Source organism: Chaetodon trifascialis, chromosome 23 (genome assembly GCF_039877785.1).
Source record: "Chaetodon trifascialis isolate fChaTrf1 chromosome 23, fChaTrf1.hap1, whole genome shotgun sequence".
Taxonomy (NCBI): Eukaryota; Metazoa; Chordata; class Actinopteri; order Chaetodontiformes; family Chaetodontidae; genus Chaetodon; species Chaetodon trifascialis.
Window position 1 is genome coordinate 8,164,174 of NC_092078.1, and position 22,826 is coordinate 8,186,999.

The window sequence follows — 22,826 nt, forward strand, 5'->3', positions numbered from 1 at the left end:
ACTAGCATGGCTAACAAAAGGCCGGCTTGTCGCTGGCGGTGAAGTGTAAAGGTCAGTATACACACATGCAACAGTGGCACTCTGTCCATCAGCACGCACACCTGCAGAAACATACATGTTCCATATATTCCATTAACTCCACCTGTCAAACAGCACAGAGCTGGAACATAAGAAGCGCACTGTACTCTGAGCTGTACATACGTTGCTTTTGGCCGTGGGTCAGCGTACAGTGTAATTAACGCTGTTTTCCCTGTTAACTTGTCAAACAGCCTTCTGTCCTCTCAAGATCACACTCATTCACATTTTCCTTTCTTCTCCACGACACACCTCCTCCTCACCCATCACTTCCATCCTCTCTGCCCTCCCCTTGAGAACCTTGCGTCTGTCCACGCCCCTCCGCTGATTCCCCCTCCTTCCTCCTGCCTCTTCTTCTCCTCTCCCGTCTTTCCTAATCTCGGAAGACAGCAGGATGGAGGACAGGGTGTGGACTGTGTGCCTTCTTGTCATTCTGACACTGGGATGGACTGAAGCTCAGAGTCAGACCAACTACACAAGGTAAACTGCATGTATTTAAGACTGTAGATATATTTAACTTCAGGCATGTGTGCCAGCTTACAGTTTCTATCAATGTCCCTCTTGTGCATCTGTTTTCTTCTCGGCATCCTGCTTGTGCACATGTGGCAAACCCTTTTCAAGCCCACATCTGTCCAGATTAACTACTGTGTTTTTTCCTCTCCTGGTCGCAGTATTATGATTACAGAAAGCGCAGGAGAAATAGAAGGTTGCAATGTTAGGAAGACGTGGTTGGCGTCCCATAAACACACCAAATGACAGCATGCTGTAATTGATGCAGCATTTCAACTGGGCAAATATACAGCAGCTTGTCCTCAGGTCTGACATTTTTGTCAAAACTGCCAATAACTTCAGACTTTTACCCTCTTAAATCCACATTTTTCACTCAGTCGGTGTTGAGAATTTTTTTATTTTTAGATGTTTCTTGACCTCGGTGTGTGCTCTGCTACTGTATTGCCATTTCATGACACAGAGGGTGTAAATTGAACACTACAGACAAACAAATGCCTGTGGGCTGTTCAGCCCCAGAGGGTCAGAAGGGAGGGACTCCACCACCACTGGGATATTTTGGCTGAAATGTGGCCTCATAGTATTTCTGCAGCCACACACATGCCTAAAGAGCGAAAAGGGACTATAATGGATTGAGGGTCACAGAAATACAGCCCTGACCATGTAAAAAATAATTAATTTGGCCTTTTCCCACAAAAACAACAAAAACTGAGCCAAGTTTGAAAGACGACTGACCAGATGCCAGAGCAGCCAGCATCCAAATTAGCGAGTCTGGGGCCTGACGCATGCTGCAAAATTAAAAGTAGAGGCTGTGCCTGCTTTGATCCGTGTTTATCTGAGTGTGAAAGAGTGGGTGTGTGTCACCAAACTCCATGTGTGAGCCGGGCAGTTGTGCAGCCTTTGAAAGTGCCTGTTAGTGCTGCAGCTGAAATACATGTTACGTCTGCTGACGTCTCTTTCTTGTGGTGCAGTCGGTGTGTGCAGAAGCCTCACAGCGCATATACTGTATGTTGACAGTCATCCTGGTTTGGTTTGACCAAGTTTTATGAAAAAAAAAAAAAAAACACAAACCAGGAGACCAGTTCACTGGGAACCTCCCCGGACTCCAAGAACAGAGACAGACTGTGCCACTGTGGTTTTCAGTGTGTATGTAAAAATGTGTGTGTGTGTGTGTGTGTGTGTGTGTGTGTGTGTGTGTGTGTGTGTGTGTGTGTGTGTGTGTGTGTGTGTGTGTGTGTGTGTGTGTGTGCAAGGGCCCTGCCTCAATACTCTCAGTAAAGCTGCCTTTTCTTCCACGTCAGGTTAAATGTTGTATCGCAGTTGATTGGTGGTTGTGTGATTTTCTTTCAGGCCCGTCTTCCACTGTGGAGGCCACCTGGTCACAGACTCGGGCATCGTGGCCAGCGAAGGATTCCCCAGTTCCTACAAACCCAACAGTAAATGTGTCTGGTACATCACTGTGAGTCATTATGAATCACGACACCATCACATCGAATCCAAACTCTGTGTGTCCCAGAGTGGCTGTTATCATCAAAAGTCACCATTCATTCACAGCGAAAAGGCACTTAACGCCCTGCATGACCATGGCAGAGCCATGCAGCTGATCATTTTGGCTGATTAGAGCTCTTCACCTCCTCTCAGGACTGCGTGGGGGGGTACAGACATCTCTCTGACTCCCCTGTTCAACTGTGGCACCTGTTAGGGCGGACAAATTACACCTTTATCATCCTCATTATTATATAGAGTTTGCTGGCTTAATGGTTTTCCTATTATAGCTCTGGTCACCTACAACCAGCCACATTGAGTGAAAACACCTGTGTGGGTGTGCAGGGCATGCAGCAAGAGGACTCTACAGCTGTCAGCGATGAGGCAAAAGGACGATGATCATTAGTGTCAGAAATCTCAATTTACTGCTCATGATAGAGGAAACTATTGTCTGTCAGTTACATGGAGTCAGTGTTGTCATTGACAATGTCAATTTACACAAGAGTGAATCCTGATTGGGATACCTTGTCCAGTCTGTAAAGGGTAATAGTGTTGCACATTCATTCTCCTATTTTACTCAAAACACTTGCACATAGCTTTCCCAGCTTGCTCTACAACATTGAAGCTAAAGAGCTTTGGAGGATGGGGTGGAGATTTAGGTGGTATTTATTAACAGAAGTTGATTGTAACCAAAATTTCAGAGAAAGATCATTTAAGATGAAAGGAGGAGAAATAAAACCCAAACAAAAAGCAAACCCTCACAGCAAGCTCACACCAACTCTCCTACCACAGACATCTGACTGGCCTTTTATCTTCTCAGTCTGAACTGGAACATACCATCTGCTCAGGTGAACGTAGGGTGAGCTGGACTGCTACAAAGTTCCCAAACAACACAAAATAACAAACACAACACTCATTTAAAAGCTCCCTGTAACTGCTGACAATCACAGTTTATTCATGGGCACACAATCACACTCTTGAATGCACCAACTTTAACAGAAATTCATTTACAGGTGACAGCTTTCACCCCTTCTCCCACAGCTTGACACCACCCTGTTGCTCACTGCTTCACAGGACTGAAGGCACACCTGTTTTCAATGCCAGTAATTGATCTTGAGTAACTGATGCTCTTAAACAAGCTTAGATTCTGACAAATGAGCATTAATTCACATTCACATTTCACTTCACATGGTTACATTGTGGTTTATTGGAATGAAAACCTTTAAAAGTGTTTTATTGACCATTGATTTGTTTCACCTGGTGAGTGCAGGATGGTTGTACAAAGAGATTTAGCATTATAGTATCAGTTACATTAATATTGCTAATAATCCTTTACATAATCTGTGGGGACATGAGACTTAAACTGCTAATTTGTCACATTTACTCCTGTAACTACTTGTTCTTGTAGTCTTTTCTCAAAGCATCACCTGTGGCCCCTTCCAGGTCCCAGAGGGTCATGTGGTCATGCTGGCTTTCCGCCTCTTCGACATGGAGGCTGACCCCACCTGTCGGTACGACTACCTGGACGTCTACAACGGTCACTCCCGCTTGGTGCAGAAGCTGGGTCGTTTCTGTGGAACGTTCCGACCCGGCGCCCTCATCTCCACCTCCAACACCATGATGTTAGAGATGGTGTCAGACGACGCCACTGGAGGAAGAGGTTTTCTGGCTTCCTTCAGCGCCGGGAAGCCACATATGGAAGGTGTGGACGTGTAATCCCACATAGACCAGGCAAACAGTTTTATCTTGTGTTAAATGGCAGCACTGTGGTCACCTCAGCTGATGTTCTTACATATACTTTGGTGATTTGTTAAAGCTACAATCAGTCAGGCTTATGAAAGCTATTTCACATCCCCCTTTGACGTATTTGAAAAAGGTTAAAGTCTGAGTATTAACATTTTAATTCCTTTTGACTCTGTTGTCTTGTTTTTATTCCCACAGAGAACCAGTTCTGTGGAGGACGACTGACCAAATCCCAGGGCTCTGTCAAGACGCCCAACTGGCCCAACACTAATTACCCAGCAGGCATCAGCTGCTCGTGGCACATCTCTGTAGAACCAAGTAACGTAAGCGTGGAAAAATGTGGCCATTTTACATCACTGTCTTGCTAGCCTAGCTTGTTATTTAGCCTAGCATGTTAGCTTCTCCTTTTCAAGCAAAGTACAATTTTAACAACACGATAGGTTAATGCTGAATGTTGACTACAGACTTCTTGGAAAAGGGTAGAAAAGATGGATCATTTGTCAGAGTTATGACATCAGTCACCTAAGTTGAAAGTGTGCTAGCATTACCAGCTCTCAGTTGTCAGTCAGCAAACAACTTTCTCATCATTAGACAGCTGGAAAAATATCCACAATATTTATACTTTATGTTTCTTTATGCAAAAAGTGATCAAATTCACTTAAATGATGTTATTTATAAGGCAGCTAGGTGTGTTGAATAAGGTTGGTTGATGCAGGAGGAGAAGGAGGAGTGAAAATAGTAGTGAAGGGGCCCATCACAAGGAAACGTTCTACCTCTGGCTCCGAGTGTAGTATATGTGTGTGCGAGTGTGACAGCGGCCAAATGAAAGACTTCATTGAGCTGAAGGTGTGTTCATGTGTGCCAAGAGATTGAACGTAAGGAAAGAGGGAAGGAAGCGAGGGCGAGGGAGAGAGTAAATGCCCTTCTGTATTTCAAAACTCTGGCCCTTCTTCTTCACCACCACTGCACTGCACTGCACTGGGAAATAAACCAGCTCACACCATTCATTCCCTGTCATTAATTTCATAGCTTGTGCCAGCAATGTTATGTGTTCACTGCCACCTATTCCCCAGGTGATTGAGGTGAAGTTTGAGAAGCTGGACTTGGAGCCTGACACGTACTGTCGTTACGACTATGTGGCACTGTTTAACGGGGGAGAGAGGGATAACTCACGGCGGATTGGGAAATTCTGCGGAGACAGGGCACCGGGGTGAGATAGCTAAGTAGAAATTAGTGTCAGTGTCTTAAAGTTGCTCTTCAAAAACATGGCATGGCATGGCTGAATACTCACATGTCTCCCCCTGTCCTTCTCACATTTTGTCCTCTCTATTTTCCTCATCCATTCGTTAGGACTATTGTGACAAACGGGAACGAGCTCCTTGTCCAGTTCGTCTCTGATCTCAGTGTGACCTCAGATGGCTTCATGGCCCACTACTCCAGTGTGCCACGTGGGTCTCGGACGCCAACCGCTGGAGGAGACTTCATCTATGGACCTCAGACCACTTCAATGCCAGCAAAAACAACCGTGAAGCCAAGCAAACCCACCAAACCAACCCCCAAACCTAGACCCAGCCTCCAGCCTAAACCCACCCCAAAACCATCCAAAAGACCACTGGTGAAGAAACCACCGAGACCTCCACCACGCAGACCTATCGTCAAGCCTGCAGTCAAGCCCACGCCTAAACCCAAGCCAGCTAAGCCCACGCCTAAGCCCAAGCCAGCTAAACCCACGCCTAAAGCACCTGTGAAAAAGCCTACACCTAAACCTGGATTTAAACCTAAATCTACACCCAAACCTAAGATTATTAAACCAACGCTCAAGCCAAGCATTAAGACTAAACCCACACGTAAGCCCGCACTGAAGACCAAACCTACTTCAAAACCTAGTGTTAAACCAACAAGGCCAACCTCTAAGACTGGAGTTAAAGCAACAGTCACACCAAAGACTAAACCCAGTGTGACACCCAAACCTGGAGTAAGCAATACAGTGACGAAGAAGCCTCTTGTGAACAAGAAACGTGAGACGAATTAATTTATTTCAATATCAACTACCTGCTGTTTGCATTCATGCAAGTGTAAGTCAGTGTGCTGATCATTTATTTGTGTTTGTTGCAATGTGTGTTTTCTTCAGCTTTACCACTAAACCCACAGTGCACACAAGCCTGTAAGAGGACAGGCACGCTCCAATCCAGCTTCTGCCCTCATGACTTTGGTGAGTCACATCAGCTGCCCCCCTAGTCTTCATCAAACCTCCTCTCTTTTTTTTTTGCATCCTAATTTTGCTCTTATATTTCTCTCTCTGTCAGTGATCACTGGTAAGGTCACATCTTTGACCCCTGGTCCGAGTGGCTCAGCGACAGTTGAAGTGTTCCTAATCAAGGCCTACAAGACAGGGCGCCTGAATATCACCAAATCAGGGCCAGTCAAGTCGGTCACACTCACCTCTGAGTGCAAAAGATGCCCTGGCTTAATCAAAGGTACAGTACAACTTTCCGTATTTACAGCCTTCGTCTATCACTGAGTGTATGCAGATGATGTGATTCTATATTTAAACAAAATGTCTCAGTCATTTCAGGCAGTAATGTATGAAGTAAAAGACTATGGGGTGCAGTTGTGACTTTGTTTGGGTCCTGTTGGATGTAATTATTGCAATAAATAATGACTGCTACATAAATAGTATAAAAAAGAGCATCATTGTGGTACTGGTACTCAACTCTTGTCTTGATCTTGTGCATTTTCAAAATGTTTTTTGGTCCTGAATATGACCCACCATATTCTGACCACTTTTTTCTCACTTATCCAGGCCAAAACTACGTGTTGATGGGAAACATTGATGCACAGGGCAATGGCCTTCTCAGCCCCTCCAGCTTCACGCTGCTCTATAAGGCCATCCACGCCAAAGCACTTGCAAACCTCTCAAGCACCCCATGCTGACATCACAACTCAGCTCACCAGTCAGATTGATGGTCCTGACTATCTCTCTGAAAACATGTAACTTAACATAAAGTGTGAAAATATTCTAAGTAATAGCCAAACGTATTTTTTTTTTTTTTTTTTTTTTTTTTTACGTAATACAACCCCGATTCCAAACAAGCTGGCATGCTGTGTTAAATGAAAACAAAAATAGAATGCAATCATTTGCAAACTGATAAGTGTTCCTGTAGTAATATCCTAATCCAATCATGTCTCACGTGTGTCATCCAAACATGTTGCTGACATAATTCAGAATAAAGCATATATTTACAAAAATCAATGAAGCTGATGAGGTCAAACATTAAATATATTGTCTTTGTACTGTTTTCAATTGAATATATGTCAAATGATCACATGGGGTTTATGTTTTACACAGTGTCTCAACGTTTTTGGAATCAGGGTTGTAAAATACTGTCTTGAAAATAAGAGTAAACATACAGCTCTATTATATTTTGTATTTTGTATGTAAATTATAATACCTCTGTGATAAAGATGGATCTCAAATAAACCATATGATGTTGGTGCTTGAAGTATTTTTTCTTTTGATATCACATAATGAAATTTGACTTTACTTTGATGATATTACTATAACCTGAAGGACAGCTGTGGCTTTCAAGGTAGACTATGAGATGATGCACTCCAGGCAGAATGCTATTATTATATTACACTGTGTTTTTTTATACCAACATGAAAACAAACATGAAACAGATTAAATCTACCATCCACCACCAGTGTGGTCTTTCATTAAGTTTTTTTTAGGTTGTTATATTGGTGTCATAATCTCATTCGGCATTCAAATGATGGCACAACAGCTACCCCAGCAGAAGCGGAAAATGATCAGACCCATCATGGTGTAGGTCAAAGAAGGCAAACATGTAGAGCATCTTGTTGCAGTAAGGATCCACATCTGTGATTGTCTTATTGTAGTTGGTTTCATAGATTAGATCCACACATTGCCCGCCCGAAGACACACGGCCAACAGTGTGGTTGTTGAGTGGCTGTAAACAGTGCAGATGTGGGGCACATGCCAGCGTGTAAATAACCATTACCACAATAATACAACTTATCTTAAATGGCAGTAGAGTTATTACGACAGAATGCACTTAAACACAAAGCAAAGTGTAAATTATTTCACAAAACAAAAATTACACGACAATGAACACAGCATAAAGTACATTTATTACACCAGTTCATTACACCAGTTCATCATGAGTCTAAAATGTGACATGAATAGACATATGAAGAACTTAAAAAAAACCCTGTATATTACATCAATCCCCAGTGCTTTGCAGTGGCACCACTTGGCCACCCTTTTCAAAATATCCTGTGCACCCCTCCTCATGTAAATATCCCACTTTCCTCTCCAGTCGGTGGCACATCACGGCTCTCTGCCATTGGTCGGTGCTGTAACTTGGGCTTGGCTTGTCTGAGCTAGAAACAGCAGTGGAGTCATGAGACTCAGCCATTTGACTTTTGTGCCGCTGCACAGAGCTGCAGAAATCTGTCAGTGTAACATTCATTTATATTGCAGCATCAGATCTTCTTTAACTCATGTTTTTATATCAACATGAAGTGCAAAACAAGCAAACAAACGACAGAACATTTGATTCTACATGCTTTGACAGCTTTGTGTCTCTTGTGATGATGCTTGCATTTAACAAACAGATTCACACTGCAGCTGCTTTAAAAATGTGGTTCTCTCTGACTGGTCAGCTATTAATGTGGATTCACAGCGTTTCATTGGTGGAGCTGCACACAGCCATCTGGCCAATAGTCTGTTGAGGGCGTCTGGCACCAGCTGCTGGCAGGTGCTTGTGTCCACATCTTGTTGCAGACAGTCAGACCAGTTTACTGCACTGACATGTTTACCACTTTAAACCTGCTTCAGTTAAATTAATACAGTGCATTTCAGCTCAGGCGACAATTCTGAGTGCAGAAGCCTCAAGCGAGAAAACAGAGACAAAACTCACAAGCTGCCACGTAAATTTAGGGAGTTTCTGCTCCATAGAAATATACGTCGGTGTTTGGAAGAAGTGCCTCCTTTCCTTCAGTTTGACCTCAGCTGGTGGTGACTAGTTCGTTTTTAGTATCCTAAAAATCACCGCTCTCATTTGTCACATCATGTTGGTCTCTCTCACACACACACACACACACACACACACACACACACACACACACACACACACACACACACACACACACACACACACACACACACACACAATTTCTGATATTTGTGCACAGTCAACACAAATTTAAAAAAAATGTAAAAAAAAATCATTAAAATAAACAAAATAAAACAGTCTGGAAAGAAAAAGTCGATGAGAAGAGGTCGCAAATAGATAAAGCTTTGTTTAAGAAAGTCGCACACCAACTGCTGTTGTGTTTAAAGCCTGTATCTGTCGCAGTGTTGTGAGGGTCGTGATTTAGGGGGACATCTGGTGGCCGGTTAACATCATTGCAGTGCATGAAGACAAAGCTGGTTTTCACCGTGAACTAAACAGTTTATCAGTCAGTAACACGAGCTGAGTGTACATGATACGTTCAGACAGCATGGATTAGATGTTTTTTTCCCCCAAACTTAAAGCTGCTAAGGGGAATAAATCAGGAGAAATGTTCTTAATGTATATTTTTCTTTTTGTGTGGTGTGTTGATTACCACTGAACAGTCTGACTTGTCATGTGAAGTGATCCTCCCATGGACACCCAGATGAAGTCAATCACTTCAGAAGACCTGAAACGACCTCTGTGTGATGTAGTTCATGAGCCTCTGGTTGACTGAAGTGACTGAGGAGACAAAACTCTCCTTCGACTTTGCAAAGAGTGGATGTCTTCAGATGTAGATGCCACATCATGAACTGCTGCCATCAGCCAGACCACCATGTTGGACCATTTCAGTGTCCAGCCTGAAATGGACCCTCAGTCTGTCCCATCAATAAAATGTTGACACAATAGGCAGCACTTGGCTTTATTTTCGTTGGCCACCTGTTGTATAAACTGAGTATTTGTATTTCCTGGGATCCTGAGGGAGTTTTGTACTGAGCACTCACAACAGAGGTCTGTTCACACTGAAATTGGTGGATAAAGATAACCTTCATTTTGTCAGAAAGTGAAAATATTAAACAATAACAGGCCAATTAGGACCAAATAAATTAGATTTTTTTTATTATTATTTCAAAGTGCTTTGAGGTGGTGTTAATTTTCAGACCCAAAAACATGTCTTATTGATAAGATTAAGAAATGAAGGTCTGGATAGCAGGACCAGACAGGCAGGAAGGCAGACTGGTGCAGTGCTGACTGAGGAAGAGGAAGAAAATAAAGCACAAGGAAACAGAGTAAATCAGGGTTCAGGTAAACAAGAGATTTTAAGCATAGTGTTGGCGTTAGCACCACACTGGCAAACAACTGAAGACACAGGACCTATATACTGCAGGGTTGACGACTTGATCGGTTGCAGGTGAGTGGCTTGGAGCAGGTGTGTAAGCTGAACAGTAATCAGAGGAGTACCACCCCAACAACACAGACACAGACAGTGGCTGGATTTGAAACCAACTGCTATACTTGCCTCCATACCATATCAGTCAACAAGCTCGAACCCCTAATTTCAACCAGCTGTGTAACATTTGCGTTCACAATTACTGATTTTAGTTTGTTAGCTTTAAGTTGGGAAACTTTAGCATTCATTTGGAGTCATGTTTCTGGCCACCAGATGAATGTTAGTCCAATATTCACACTTCATTAAGCTCTGTTTTTGTCTCCATCTCATGGTACTTTAGACCCTGTTTACACTTAAGGAAAACGCATATGTTTTCAGGCGAGTTTTTTTCACGGAAAACGATCATTTTTAAAAACTCCGGCCAAAGTGGAGATTTCTGAAAACGCCGGTTATTTGTCGGTGTGTAAACTGGGTTAAACAGCGTTTTAGGTTCTGAAACGTCACAACATGCGACTGAATACTGAATACCAAAATATCCGTTTTCCAAAATACCCTGCTATGTGTAAACTTAGGCTTAGTGAACCAAAAGGTCAACAGGGGTGTCAGGGTGCGTGGAGCAATCATATCGGTACATTACTCCCAAAGGACAAAGTCCAAGCTGTGTATCACTTCACCTGCCTTATCTATTAATAAGTGTACTTTATATTATTGGCAGTGATTACAACCCGCACTTATGGTTGTGTGATATTTCAAAAGTTGCTTTAGATACAAATAACACAAATACACCATTGTGACAGTGAGTGTACCAATCACTCACCTACTGCTCACTTAGCAACAGGTCACGCATAATTCACTTCAAAATATATTGAAGGAAGACAAGCAGAGTATTTGATATTAGATCTGTTCGATCGTTGTCTTTAGTCAATTTAAACTTTTTTGGGTCATATAATCATATCATCAAATAATATTCTTCCTCTTTGTCTGAAGCCCCAGTGGGACTGAAAGAAGAGAAAAGGATCCAGATATTTAGTTTTGTTATTATGTTTAAGGTCTCTGAACCCAGATCTTAGGATTCAACTGCAAGACTGACCACAAGGAGCAGTTGAGGTGAAAAAGAAGTTTGCCTTGGGTGATCTTACATGTAGAGCTTGATAACAGGCAGTGAATCAGCGAAGGCAAACAAAACCAAGAACAAAGAAAATCAGGCAGGAAGAAACAAAGAGAAGGCAGATAAGGATAATTGTGGCTGGGTTAAGGTTGTGCTCCACAATGGATGATATGGCAAAGGCTGATGTATACATCCATTATCCATCCATTATCTATACCGCCTATCCCTTTCGGGGTTGCGGGGGGCTGGAGCCTATCCCAGCTACAATGGGCGAGAGGCGGGGTACACCCTGAACCGGTCGCCAGCCGATTGCAGGGCCACATGCAAAGACAGACAAACATTCACACTCACACTCACACCTACGGACAATTTAGAGTCATCAATTAACCTAATGAGCATGTTTTTGGTCTGTGGGAGGAAGCCGGAGTACCCGGAGAGAACCCACGCATGCACGGGAAGAACATGCAAACTTCACACAGAAAGGCCCCGCCTGACCCGGGGATCGAACCGGCAACCTTCTTGCTGTGAGGCACCCGCACTACCTGCTGCGCCACCGTGCAGCCCCTGATGTATACAGTGGGTGACTAATGCGGGAATTAGGGGCGACAGCTAGAGGAGAGGCAGAGTGTCATGTGTTATATTTACTTGTGTTGGATCCCATTCTGTGTAACTGATGTATACATTATTGGGCTCTGTTTAGGTGTATTGTCTGGAGCTAGCATGTTGGCCAGTTCTCTATCTGGTTGTGGAGGTCACATGGCATTTTAGCTGTGTCATTTTCAGACAGAAAACGTAGACAGAAAATCAAGATGATGTAATGATTAATTGGCTCATGGAGAGACAACTTTCTTCATTGGAAAGACAGTTTTTAACAACATCCTGAGCTAAGCTGGCTGCTTAACAGAAACACATTTGCTGTTCTGACACAGTTCCCACATGTCTGCTTGCTTTTCTCTTTTAATTGATTCTTCAGATGACAAAATACACTACTCAAGAATCAAACCTGGGTCCATTACTGTTCTACATTCAGATGCTGCCATGAGTTAGGTCATTTTTAAACATACAGTACCACTGTTATCCTAGCGACACCCTGTTACATGCCCCATTAAAATCCATTAATTGTAGCAGGCCTGCTTTTCTGATATCAGTTGCTGAAGCTCTTAAGATTTCCACAAACTCAATGATGATAAAACAGAGGTGATCTTTTTTACCAAAACCCAGTTCTTGCTGGACTGGTGTGTGTGTGTGTGTGTGTGTGTGTGTGTGTGTGTGTGTGTGTGTGTTATCTCTCTTTTATTTTGTTTTATAATTATTCTTTTAACCAATTGTGAAGAACTTTGTAACACTGTTAAGAAAAGTGGAATATAAAAGTTTTTTATTATTATTATCAGTAGTAGTTGTAATGAGATGCATCCTGCGTCCTCATTCGTTTGTCTCTAGACAGCGTTGTTTGCGTTGGCGTTAGCTTGGACAGACGTGCGCAAATAGACGAGGTAAAAGCAGCTGGCCAGCAGGGAAATGCCCAGGAGGATGTAGACTACAATGATGGTCCAGAAGGAAAACAGGTACAGTGTCATGTTACAGGAGGGCTCCAAAGCTGTATTGAAGGGCTGGTAAATAGAGTAAACCCACACATGACCTGGACAAAAAAAAGATTCACATCCACAGTCACAGATTCTGGCTTTATACCAATGATGGCTGAAACAAAGACAAGACTTCATTTGCAAGATTACGTTGGAGGTGCGGTGCTGTTGAACAGTATTGCGTTATAATCAGAGGTGTTGATATTTAATCGTAGGCCAAATATCACTTGCACTATCTTTGGTCACGCTTCCATTTAGTGGTCTCATTTGCTGCTGTTTATACTCACCAGCAATGAACCAGCAGAAGAGAAAGAAACTTATCAGTGAGTTCCAGACTATGCAGATTTTACTGAGCAGGTTGGAGGCACCGTCTCTGGCCCCATCGGCACACGGCAGGCAGGAGGACAGCACCAGCACCAGGCTAAAGACTCCCAGCACTATCAGATAGATGGGGATGTGGCTCTGTTGCGGACAGTCATGCAGATACACCGAACCTGTTGGACTCACAGGGTGTGACAACAGGAGATAAGGCGTATTTTCACAAGATTGAGGAAATAATTTGTGCACCAAAAAATGCCTGAATATGTGCATCACTCACTCACCAATTGCAATGTCAGCAATGGGCAGCACACAAAGAACCACCTTTGAAAGTACTACAGGAGGGAAGAATATATTTAGATGACTTACAGCCTCTTTTCTGAGCAAAAAGTGTGACAGGGACGCATCTGATACCGATTGTCTGTTGATCTCACCTAGTATTGTTAATGAGGGTTGAGGAAGGTTGCGAGAACGTCGAAGAAGCCATACGGTTGACATTGTCAGTAACAACGACTCTAACCTACAAAGGAATAACTGAGACAGAAGTGAAAAATTGTCTACATTTTACAAGTCAGCCAGAAGACAAGAGGAAGAAGTGTGAACGGAATTTATCAGCAACTATTTCAACAATTCATTAATTTTTTGAGTCATTTTTCAAGCAAATATGTCATAAATGTGTTCGGTTGTGGGGAAATGGCCGTTTTAACTGTTTTCTGGCATTTTATAGACAAATGATTAATCAGCATAGTAATCAGTCCTGAACAACAGTCAGTTTTATTTTAATTAACACGTGAAGCTGAAACCAAAAATTGGTTTAGTGCCATTTTGAATGATTCATAAGGTGAGTTCAAATTACACAAAGCACTTAAAAGTCATTAAAAACCTGCAACAGGTTAAGACAAATGGACTGAGCACTTTGCACAGTCCCCAGATTTTCTTTCTATGTTTTACATCTGCCACATCACGACTCAGCAGCATGCTCATAATATCTCAAAATACAGCGGGGGTCAAGAAATGTAACAGACACCTCACGAATGGTTAAAATTACAAACCAGCACAGAAAGTAACAAACTACTTTGTCCATCAACAAGCATGATGGGAAATGAGGGCTGTCGCTACAATATGGAACAATACAACACACATGTATTAAACTGGAACAAAACCTTACTCGCACAACTGCTGTCACACCAGAGCAGATAATGTTAAACTGCGACCTCACCTTTAAATCTATGGTTTGCTAAAGGCTCCCTGCCCAGTAACACACAGACATAAAATTAACCTCTGGTGTCTGATAATGAGTTTCATCGACAGATATAAGCACACAAAGTCTGTTAAAGTCCTTCCACGCTTACCTGTGAGTGTGTTTAACCTTCCCTCTGTGTGCTGATGTGGCTCTGAGCTGCTGATCGCTGTGCTTTGTTGAATGCCAAACCTCCACCTCTCCAGAGCGCTCATGCCCAGAGAGATGTGCATGCGTTCAGTTGATTGGAAAGGTAACTGGTTCCAAAAGCACTCAAATGTGTGATTTCAGTAAAAGCAATACGACAGTGTTGACATCCTCTGTTCCAAGTTAAAGTTGTAGACTTATTTTGCAGAATGGCCTGTTTCAGAATAATAATTTGGTAATAATAGTGTAGATTCTAGTTTTATGATCATTAACAAATTAATTTGTGCATTCTTTAATGTTGCAGCTGATGACGGTGTGCCTTTCTTCATTATACTGATCCATCAAAACACATTTCTTTCAGTGATATTAAAGTCAGTGTGATGACCTTCACTCTACTGAAGGTCATGGAGTGACATGGAAACTGAAGGGTCAACTTGGCCTTGTGTTTTGGATCATTGTCATGTTGGAAAGTACTCCCCATGTGCAGCTTCGAGACAAATGAATGCAAATTGTTCTCCAGTATTTTCTTCTGACATGATGCATTCATCATTCCATCGATTGACTGAATTCCTCATGCTGCTGCAGCTCACACCCTCCAAATGCATCATATTAGGGATGCTGTATTGTCCAATATCGGTCTTGCTCACTCCTCTCCAAACAAATCGTTTATGATTCAATTTTGGTCTCATCACTCCATATGACATGAGGTTGAGGTTTTGTGGCTCTGGTGCACGAATGGCTTTTTTCTGGTCTCTCAACCACACATCTCATTTTTGTTCAAGTACCTCCTTATTGTGCATCTTGAAACAGCAATCTCTTTTCTACAGAGCTGAAAAACCCATTGACTATTTAAACACAGACACTAATTACAATCAAACAAGCCACAGGAAAGGAAATGAAGAGAGTGAAAAGGTAAACTTAAGCTGCAGGTCGAATAGATGCACAAACAAAAACACAGAATGCTTCAACCACACTTCAAACACAAGTAATGGTGGTTTGACATCCTTCACTTTCAACAGCAGCACAAATAAAACAGGCTAGGGATTTAAAAAAAATGCTGCCAAAGGAGAACAGATGAAGCTTAAAGGAGCCTTTGTCTTTTATCTGAACTTTGTATAGTTTACATTGGTGTGGCATTCACTGCGGACACATGCAGCTGTGGCTACGCAGCATTTTGACTTCCAACCATGATCATAAAAACCCCTGTGCAAAACACACAGTAAATGAAACATAATGTGATAATTTGCTGATCCTTTTTGACATATTCTCAATTGAAAAAAAAGTACAAAGACAATATATTTAATGTTTGACCTCACTGGCTTCATTAATTTCTGTACATATCTGCTTACTTTGAATTTGATGCAGCACCACATTTCAAATAAGTGCTATAATACTTACCTCAATAGTTTAAACCATCCAGAAAACTAAATAAATTGACTCAGATTGTGATATGTATGTTTATTCTTCAATAATAACAAAATGTTTTCAACAACATAGATAAACTGATATGACAATTTTAATGACATCATTAATTTTATTATCTACACCAGTGCTTTTGCGTGAAGAAAAAATATATAAAAGACACACCACTCACTCATTTCAGGGGCTGGTTGGCTTTAAAGACTGTTTCCAAAAACATACATTTGAAATGAATCTTTCTACATGTAATTCTGGATTATTCTACCGTGCACCGCATCGAATAACGTAGTAGTTCGAGTTATGATCAGAGATGGACAGCCGCTGCCAATATGAAACCTTTTCGAAGTGGATTTAAGAGAAAGAGAAAGAGGACGATGCCCCACTGATGCACCATACCGCTGTTATGCTGATGACACCCAGTTATATGTCTCATTGAAATCCACTTATCATACCAGCCTCGCCCAATTTACGACCTGCCTTTCTGATATCAATTGCTGGACTTCTTATTACTTCCTCAAAGTCATTGATGACAAAATGGAAATGACCTTGGTTGCCACACTCAAATCTTGCTAGACTGCCAGAAAGTTGGGCAATGTAATTTTTCTAGCTGATGTTTGGATGATCAGTTTCAGAGGGTTTTTTCTTTTTGTGTTTTTCCTTTCCTTCTAGATTTCTGTAATGCCCTCTTCAGGTATTATATACGTATATATATAAATATATATATATTGCCTTCAGTTGGTACAAAATGCTGCTGCTAGAGTTCAAGGAATTGCAGTCTGGACCCCCAAAATCTGGAATGACTTAACTATTTAGATTCAGCTTTTTAAATCTATCACTGCTTTTAAATCTCTGTGTGAGCTTTATTTGATTTCAGTATTACTTTTTCAATCTTCTAGTGAAACACTTTAACATGAAGAAGAACATAAAGAAGTGTATATAAATCAAGTTTATAAATGCTGCTATTGTATTTCATATTGGTTAAGGTACAATAGAAAAATGCAACTTGGGCTTTGGTACATGTGTAGCAGAAAGACGAACAGCATTAGCAGTAAACCAATCATGTGCAGCCTCGTCAGATGCACCCTGCATTCTCAGTCCTTCATCTCTAGACATTGTCATCACCATTGGTTTGACCAGTCGCGCAGAAGTAGATTGAGTAAATGATGCTGCACACCAGGGAAATAGCCATGAGGATGTAGACCACGGTCATGGTCCAGAAGGAAAAGAGGTACAGTGTCCTGTTGCAGTAGGGATGCACATCTGTTGTGGTCTTGTTGTAGTTGGGCTGGTAAATCGAGTAAGTCCACACATTACCTAGACAGACAAGAAACCCGAGAACAGATCAGATTCAGTCAAGAAAGAACAACAGTTGTGTCAAAATCAGTCTGTTGTTCTCAGTTAGATTAAGGTCTCCAGAGAAACTTAACATCACATGGCCTGAAATCTAAGTTTGGTTGGTTTATTAGGTGCACCTAGCTGAAACTAATACAGTCTAATACAACAGTCCAACAATACATGCTGCCTTCATTGAGCTTACTACGATCAGTTTTTATTCAAACTGATTTTGGTGTTGATTGAACTGCATGATTACGTTGGAGGTGTGGTGCTATTGAACAGTGTTGCGTTATAATGAGAGGCGTTAATATTTAATCGTAGTTTGACTGTTGGCCAGATATCTGTTTGAGATGGCCCAACACACAAAACCTCCTGCCAACCATAAACAATAAAAGTATTTCCCTTGGCTGTGGTTTAATATCAAATAGGTTGAATGTTACTCGCACTGTCTTTGGTCACACTTCCCTTTTGTGGGCTCATTCGTCAGTCTGCTCCTGTTTGAACTCACCAGCAATAAACCAGCAGAAAAGAAAGAAAGATATCATTGAGTTCCAGAACATGAGGGCTTGACTGTGCCGGCTAAAGGGGTCGTCCTCGGCCTCATAGGTGCAGGGAAGGCAGGAGAACAGCACCAGCACCAGGCTAAAGACTCCCACCACTATCAGATAGATGGGGATGAAGCGCTGCCGCGGACAGTCATGCAGATACACTGAACCTGTTGGACACACGGGGTGTGACGACGGGAGATCAGTCGTGCCGTATTTTCACAAGATTGAAGAAATAGCGTTTGAAAACTGTACGTCAAAAAACAAAAAAACATGCATCACTCACTCACCAATTGCAATTTCAGCAATTGGTATCACACAAAGAACCACCTTTGAAAGGACTGCAAGAAGAAAGAATATATTCAGATGACAGCACAGAGACTTTTCTGAGCAAAATCAAAGTATGACAGCTGATCTCACCTAGCCCCGGTAATGGGGGTTGAGGAAAGTTGCGGACACGTTCAACAATCCATATGTTTGACATTGTGGTAAAGTAAAAGTCACAATGATTCCAACCTGCAAAGGAAAAACTGAGACAGACGCAACTTAAATTATCTGTGAGAGAAGCCTACAGCTTTCAGGATCAAAGACTGGGCTGGTCTCAGGATGACAAACTGCAACATAAAAAACAAGCTTCATAAAGCAAAACGGAAGTTCAAGAACAAACTGGAGCATCACTTTGGCAACATGACCATCAACATCAACTACACTGAAGTTCAGCCTTAACCTTACACATAATACCAGCTAATAAAACAATGAGAAAATAATCATACTACTACTACTACGAATAATAATAGTAATAATAATAATAATAGGCATCAGCATTTCCAAATTCAGTTATGAGAATCACATCAGAACAAAACCTTGCCCACAAGCTAAATAAATGCTGTCAAATCAGAGCTGATAACATTAAACCACAGCTTTTTATTTTACAGTTTGCTAAAGGTCATCGGCAACACACTGTATGATAATGAGTTTCATCTCTAAATATAACCACACAAACTCTCTGGTTAGTATTAACGTAGGAATGTAAGGTGGGTAAAGTCTCCCACACTTACCTGTGAGTGTGTTTACCTTCCCTCTGTGTGCTGCTGTGACTCTGAGCTGCTGACCGCCGCGCCTTATTGCACGCCAAACCTCCACCTCCCCAGAGCACGCATGCCCAGAGAGGCGTTCACATGCCAGCTGATTGGAAAGGGAACTGGTGCCAAAAGTACTCAAATCTTTTATTTCAGTCAAAGTAGTGATAGCAAAGTGTAGAAATACTCTGTTCCAAGGTTAATTTTGAAGAATGGCCGATTTCAGAATAATGTGTGTCATATTACTGTATTAAAATTAATAAGATAAGATAAATCTGTATTGATCCCATGACAGGGAAATTAATTTGTTAGTCATAATAGCTAGAAGAAAAAGGAGACATAGAAAAAGAGCAACTAGACAATAAAGAGGATACAAAATTGACTATATATATATACACACACACAAAAGAGTATTAAAATATTTCCTTTATATAAAAGAATATTGCCCTGAAATGGAATTGCACGTGTTATGACATAGACAATAATAAAATATAGTGTTTTGTACTATTGATGCATTAAGATGTACATTACTTTAATGTTGCAGCTGATGATGGTGACCCTGACATTTTGTATCACTAATCTGAATCTGCAAAGTAATTTAAGTTATCAAACAAATGCAGTTGAGTAACAAGTAAAAGACTGAGTTGAAATAGAGTGGGAGTAAAAAGTATCAGCAGTAATTAAATATTACAGCTAAAAATGTAGATTTCTTCACTCGCTGTTCATGATAAAATTCAACATGGGTCCATCATCCTCATGTGTCTAAAGTGACTGCACCGCACAAAGGTCACAAGATGATTAAAGTGTCTATTTTTCCTGACCAAAAATGAAATAATCTGAGAAGAAGTTTTTTGGGGACGTTAACTGCTAAAGCTCATGTCCACACTGAGGTCATTTCCTGTGATGTCACAAGGAGCTTCATCTTCAGATTTCAGCTTCCACACAAACTTACGTTTTCACACAATTTTAGTATTTTAGAAAGTGTTTTAGACACAAGAGCCTAACAGCAAATTGAAGCTGCAGGTCAAATAGAAAAACATGTAACGCTTCAACCACACTTCAAACACAAGGCGACAGCAGCACAAATAGAACAGTGAGTGTGTGGGTGTGTTTACCTTCCCTCTGTGTGCTGATGTGGCTCTGAGCTGCTGATCGCTGCACTTTGTTGGATGCCAAACCTCCACCTCTCCAGAGCGCTCATGCCCAGAGAGATGTGCATGCGTTCAGTTGATTGGAAAGGTAACTGGTTCCAGAAGTACTCAAATATGTGATTTCAGTAAAAGCAATATACAGTGTCGAAATCCTCTGTTCCAAGTTAAAGTCGTAGACTTTTTTTGAAGAATGGCCCATTTCAGAATAATAATTTGATAATAATAATAATGTAGATTTTAGTTTTATAATTATTAATAAATTAATTTGTGCATTCTTTAATGTTGCAGCTGATGACGGTGTGCCTTTCTTCATTATACTAATCCATCAAAACACATTTCTTTCAGTGATATTAAGGTCAATGTGATGACCTTCACTTCACTGAAGGTCATGGAGTGACATGGAAATGAGTTTTTAGCCACTGAAGGGTCAACTTGGCCTTGTGTTTTGGATCATTGTCATGTTGGAAAGTACTCCCCATGTGCAGCTTCGAGACAAATGAAAGCAATATGTTCTCAAGTATTTTCTTAAGACATGATGTATTCATCTTTCCTTCAACTGACTGAGCTCACACCCTCCAAATGCATCAAGAATCCCCCTCCATGCTTTATATTAGGGATGCTGTATTGTTAGGTTTTGTGGCTCTGGTGCCATTGTGTATTGTGTATCTTGAAACAGCAATCTCTTTTTTGCAGAGCTGAGAAATGCATTGATTATTTAAACACAGACGCTTATTACAATCAAACAAGCCACAGGAAAGGAAATGAAGACAGTGAAAACGAAAACCTAAGCTGCAGGTCGAATAGATGCACAAACAAAAACACGGAATGCTTCAACCACACTTCGAACACAAGTAATGGTGGTTTGACATCCTTCAGTTTCAACCGCAGCACAAATAAAACAGGCTAGGGATTTAAAAAAATGCTGCCAAAGGAGAACAGAAGAAGCTTAAATGAGCCTTTGTCTTTTATCTGAACTTTGTATAGTTTACATTGGTGTGGCATTCACTGCGGACACATGCAGCTGTGGCTACGCAGCATTTTGACTTCCAACCATGATCACAAAAAACCCCTGTGCAAAACACACAGTAAATGAAACATAATGTGATAATTTGCTGATCGTTTTTGATATATTCTCAATTGAATACAGTACAAAGACAATATATTTAATGTTTGACCTCAGCGGCTTCATTAATTTCTGTACATATCTGCTTACTTTGAATTTGATGCAGCACCACATTTCAAATAAGTGCTATAATACTTACTTCAATAATTTAAACCATCCAGAAAACTAAATAAATTGACTCAGATTGTGATATGTATGTTTATTCTTCAATAATAACAAAATGTTTTCAACAACATAGATAAACTGATATGACATTTTTAATGACATCATTAATTTTATTATCTACACCAGTGCTTTTGTGTGAAGAAAAAAATATATAAAAGACACACCACTCACTCGTTTCAGGGGCTGGTTGGCTTTTGTTATGACCCAGCTCACTAGGGGTAGAGAAGTAACAAAAAACAACTGGTGGAATCGGTTGAAAAGACTCTATTTATTTTAATCAAAGTGCTTTAAATTGTTTTAATTCGCAAAAGGCCAAGACAACGAAAAGAGCGAGTAGGTGCTTTTCAAACAAATGAAATAATCAAAACCAAAAGAGAACTCTCCTAAAATGAGAGCTTAACTAACTATAACTAAAAGAGAACTCAAAAGGAAGAGCTTACCTAAATCCCACACTCAAAACAAAATGGAAATAAAAACCCTCCTAAATGAGGCCTCCAGTAAAAGGTGAAAATGAGATTCAAAAAGTACAAAATGAAATAGCACCCCTAAGCCTAGTGAAAGCTAACAAACAAAACTAACTGTATGGAAAAATCAGTCCCCGTCTAAACTTAGCTCAATTCGAGTCTGGTTGCCAACATACCAAAAACAGAACTTTGACAAATCTGTCACACAACTAAGTGGCTCTCTCCTGTGCCGAGGACTGGTCACCAAAGATGCCAGCCGCAGACTGCCAGGCTGAGACATCTCTTGTACCGGTAGGAAATGACAGCTTGCAGGCAATTGGGCAGCAGCTGACTAGAAGGAGGAGTCCAGTTTCCACACCCCTTCACCTGTGACCATTCAGACACATGCAAGACACAGGAACACACACACACAAACAGACACAAATACTCCCAAAAACGGTGGCAGCCGTAACAGCTTTAAAGACTGTTTTCCAATAACATACATTTGAAATGAATCTTTCTACATGTAATTCTGGATTATTCTACCGTGCACCGCATCGAATGACGTAGTAGTTCGAGTTATGATCAGAGATGGACAGCCGCTGCCAATATGAAACCTTTTCAAAGTGGATTTAAGAGAAAGAGAAAGAGGACGATGCCCCGCTGATGTACCGTACCGCTGTTACGCTGATGACACCCAGTTATATGTCTCATTGAAATCCACTTATCATACCAGCCTCACCCAATTTACGACCTGCCTTTCTGATATCAATTGCTGGACTTCTTATTACTTCCTCAAAGTCATTGATGACAAAATGGAAATGACCTTGGTTGCCACATTCAAATCTTGCTAGACTGCCAGAAAGTTGGGCAATGTAATTTTTCTAGCTGATGTTTGGATGATCAGTTTCAGAGGGTTTTTTCTTTCAACTTCATTTAAAAAATTGCCTTC

At 41.2% G+C, this 22,826-nt stretch overlaps 2 protein-coding genes across 2 annotated transcripts; one reads left to right on the forward strand and one right to left on the reverse strand.

Moving 5' to 3' along the window:
* Positions 1-453: 453 nt before the first annotated feature.
* On the forward strand, positions 454-6,764 carry pcolceb (procollagen C-endopeptidase enhancer b). Its single transcript, XM_070992770.1, has 9 exons — positions 454-555; positions 1,933-2,041; positions 3,511-3,769; positions 4,009-4,133; positions 4,884-5,020; positions 5,161-5,828; positions 5,942-6,022; positions 6,117-6,287; positions 6,614-6,764. Exons 1-9 carry the CDS (start codon positions 470-472, stop codon positions 6,742-6,744), a joined length of 1,767 nt encoding a protein of 588 aa, XP_070848871.1. The 5' UTR covers positions 454-469; the 3' UTR covers positions 6,745-6,764.
* A 5,998-nt stretch (positions 6,765-12,762) lies between these two features.
* Positions 12,763-18,397, reverse strand: LOC139351791 (uncharacterized). Its single transcript, XM_070993794.1, has 6 exons — positions 18,334-18,397; positions 18,204-18,254; positions 17,877-18,083; positions 17,156-17,347; positions 13,260-13,403; positions 12,763-12,965 (listed from the first exon to the last, which is right to left on the reverse strand). Exons 1-6 carry the CDS (start codon positions 18,395-18,397, stop codon positions 12,763-12,765), a joined length of 861 nt encoding a protein of 286 aa, XP_070849895.1.
* Positions 18,398-22,826: the final 4,429 nt, after the last annotated feature.

Excerpts from the sequence above, each read along its gene's own strand:
- pcolceb (XM_070992770.1), top strand. The coding sequence starts at position 470 with ATGGAGGACAGGGTGTGGACTGTGTGCCTTCTTGTCATTCTGACACTG. Across the intron at positions 556-1,932 it reads AGTCAGACCAACTACACAAG|GCCCGTCTTCCACTGTGGAG; the intron begins GTAAACTGCATG and ends ATTTTCTTTCAG. Across the intron at positions 5,021-5,160 it reads TGCGGAGACAGGGCACCGGG|GACTATTGTGACAAACGGGA; the intron begins GTGAGATAGCTA and ends TCCATTCGTTAG.
- LOC139351791 (XM_070993794.1), bottom strand. The coding sequence starts at position 18,397 with ATGTCAAACATATGGATTGTTGAACGTGTCCGCAACTTTCCTCAACCC. Across the intron at positions 18,255-18,333 it reads ACCCCCATTACCGGGGCTAG|TCCTTTCAAAGGTGGTTCTT; the intron begins GTGAGATCAGCT and ends TTCTTCTTGCAG. Across the intron at positions 18,084-18,203 it reads AATTGCTGAAATTGCAATTG|GTTCAGTGTATCTGCATGAC; the intron begins GTGAGTGAGTGA and ends TGTGTCCAACAG.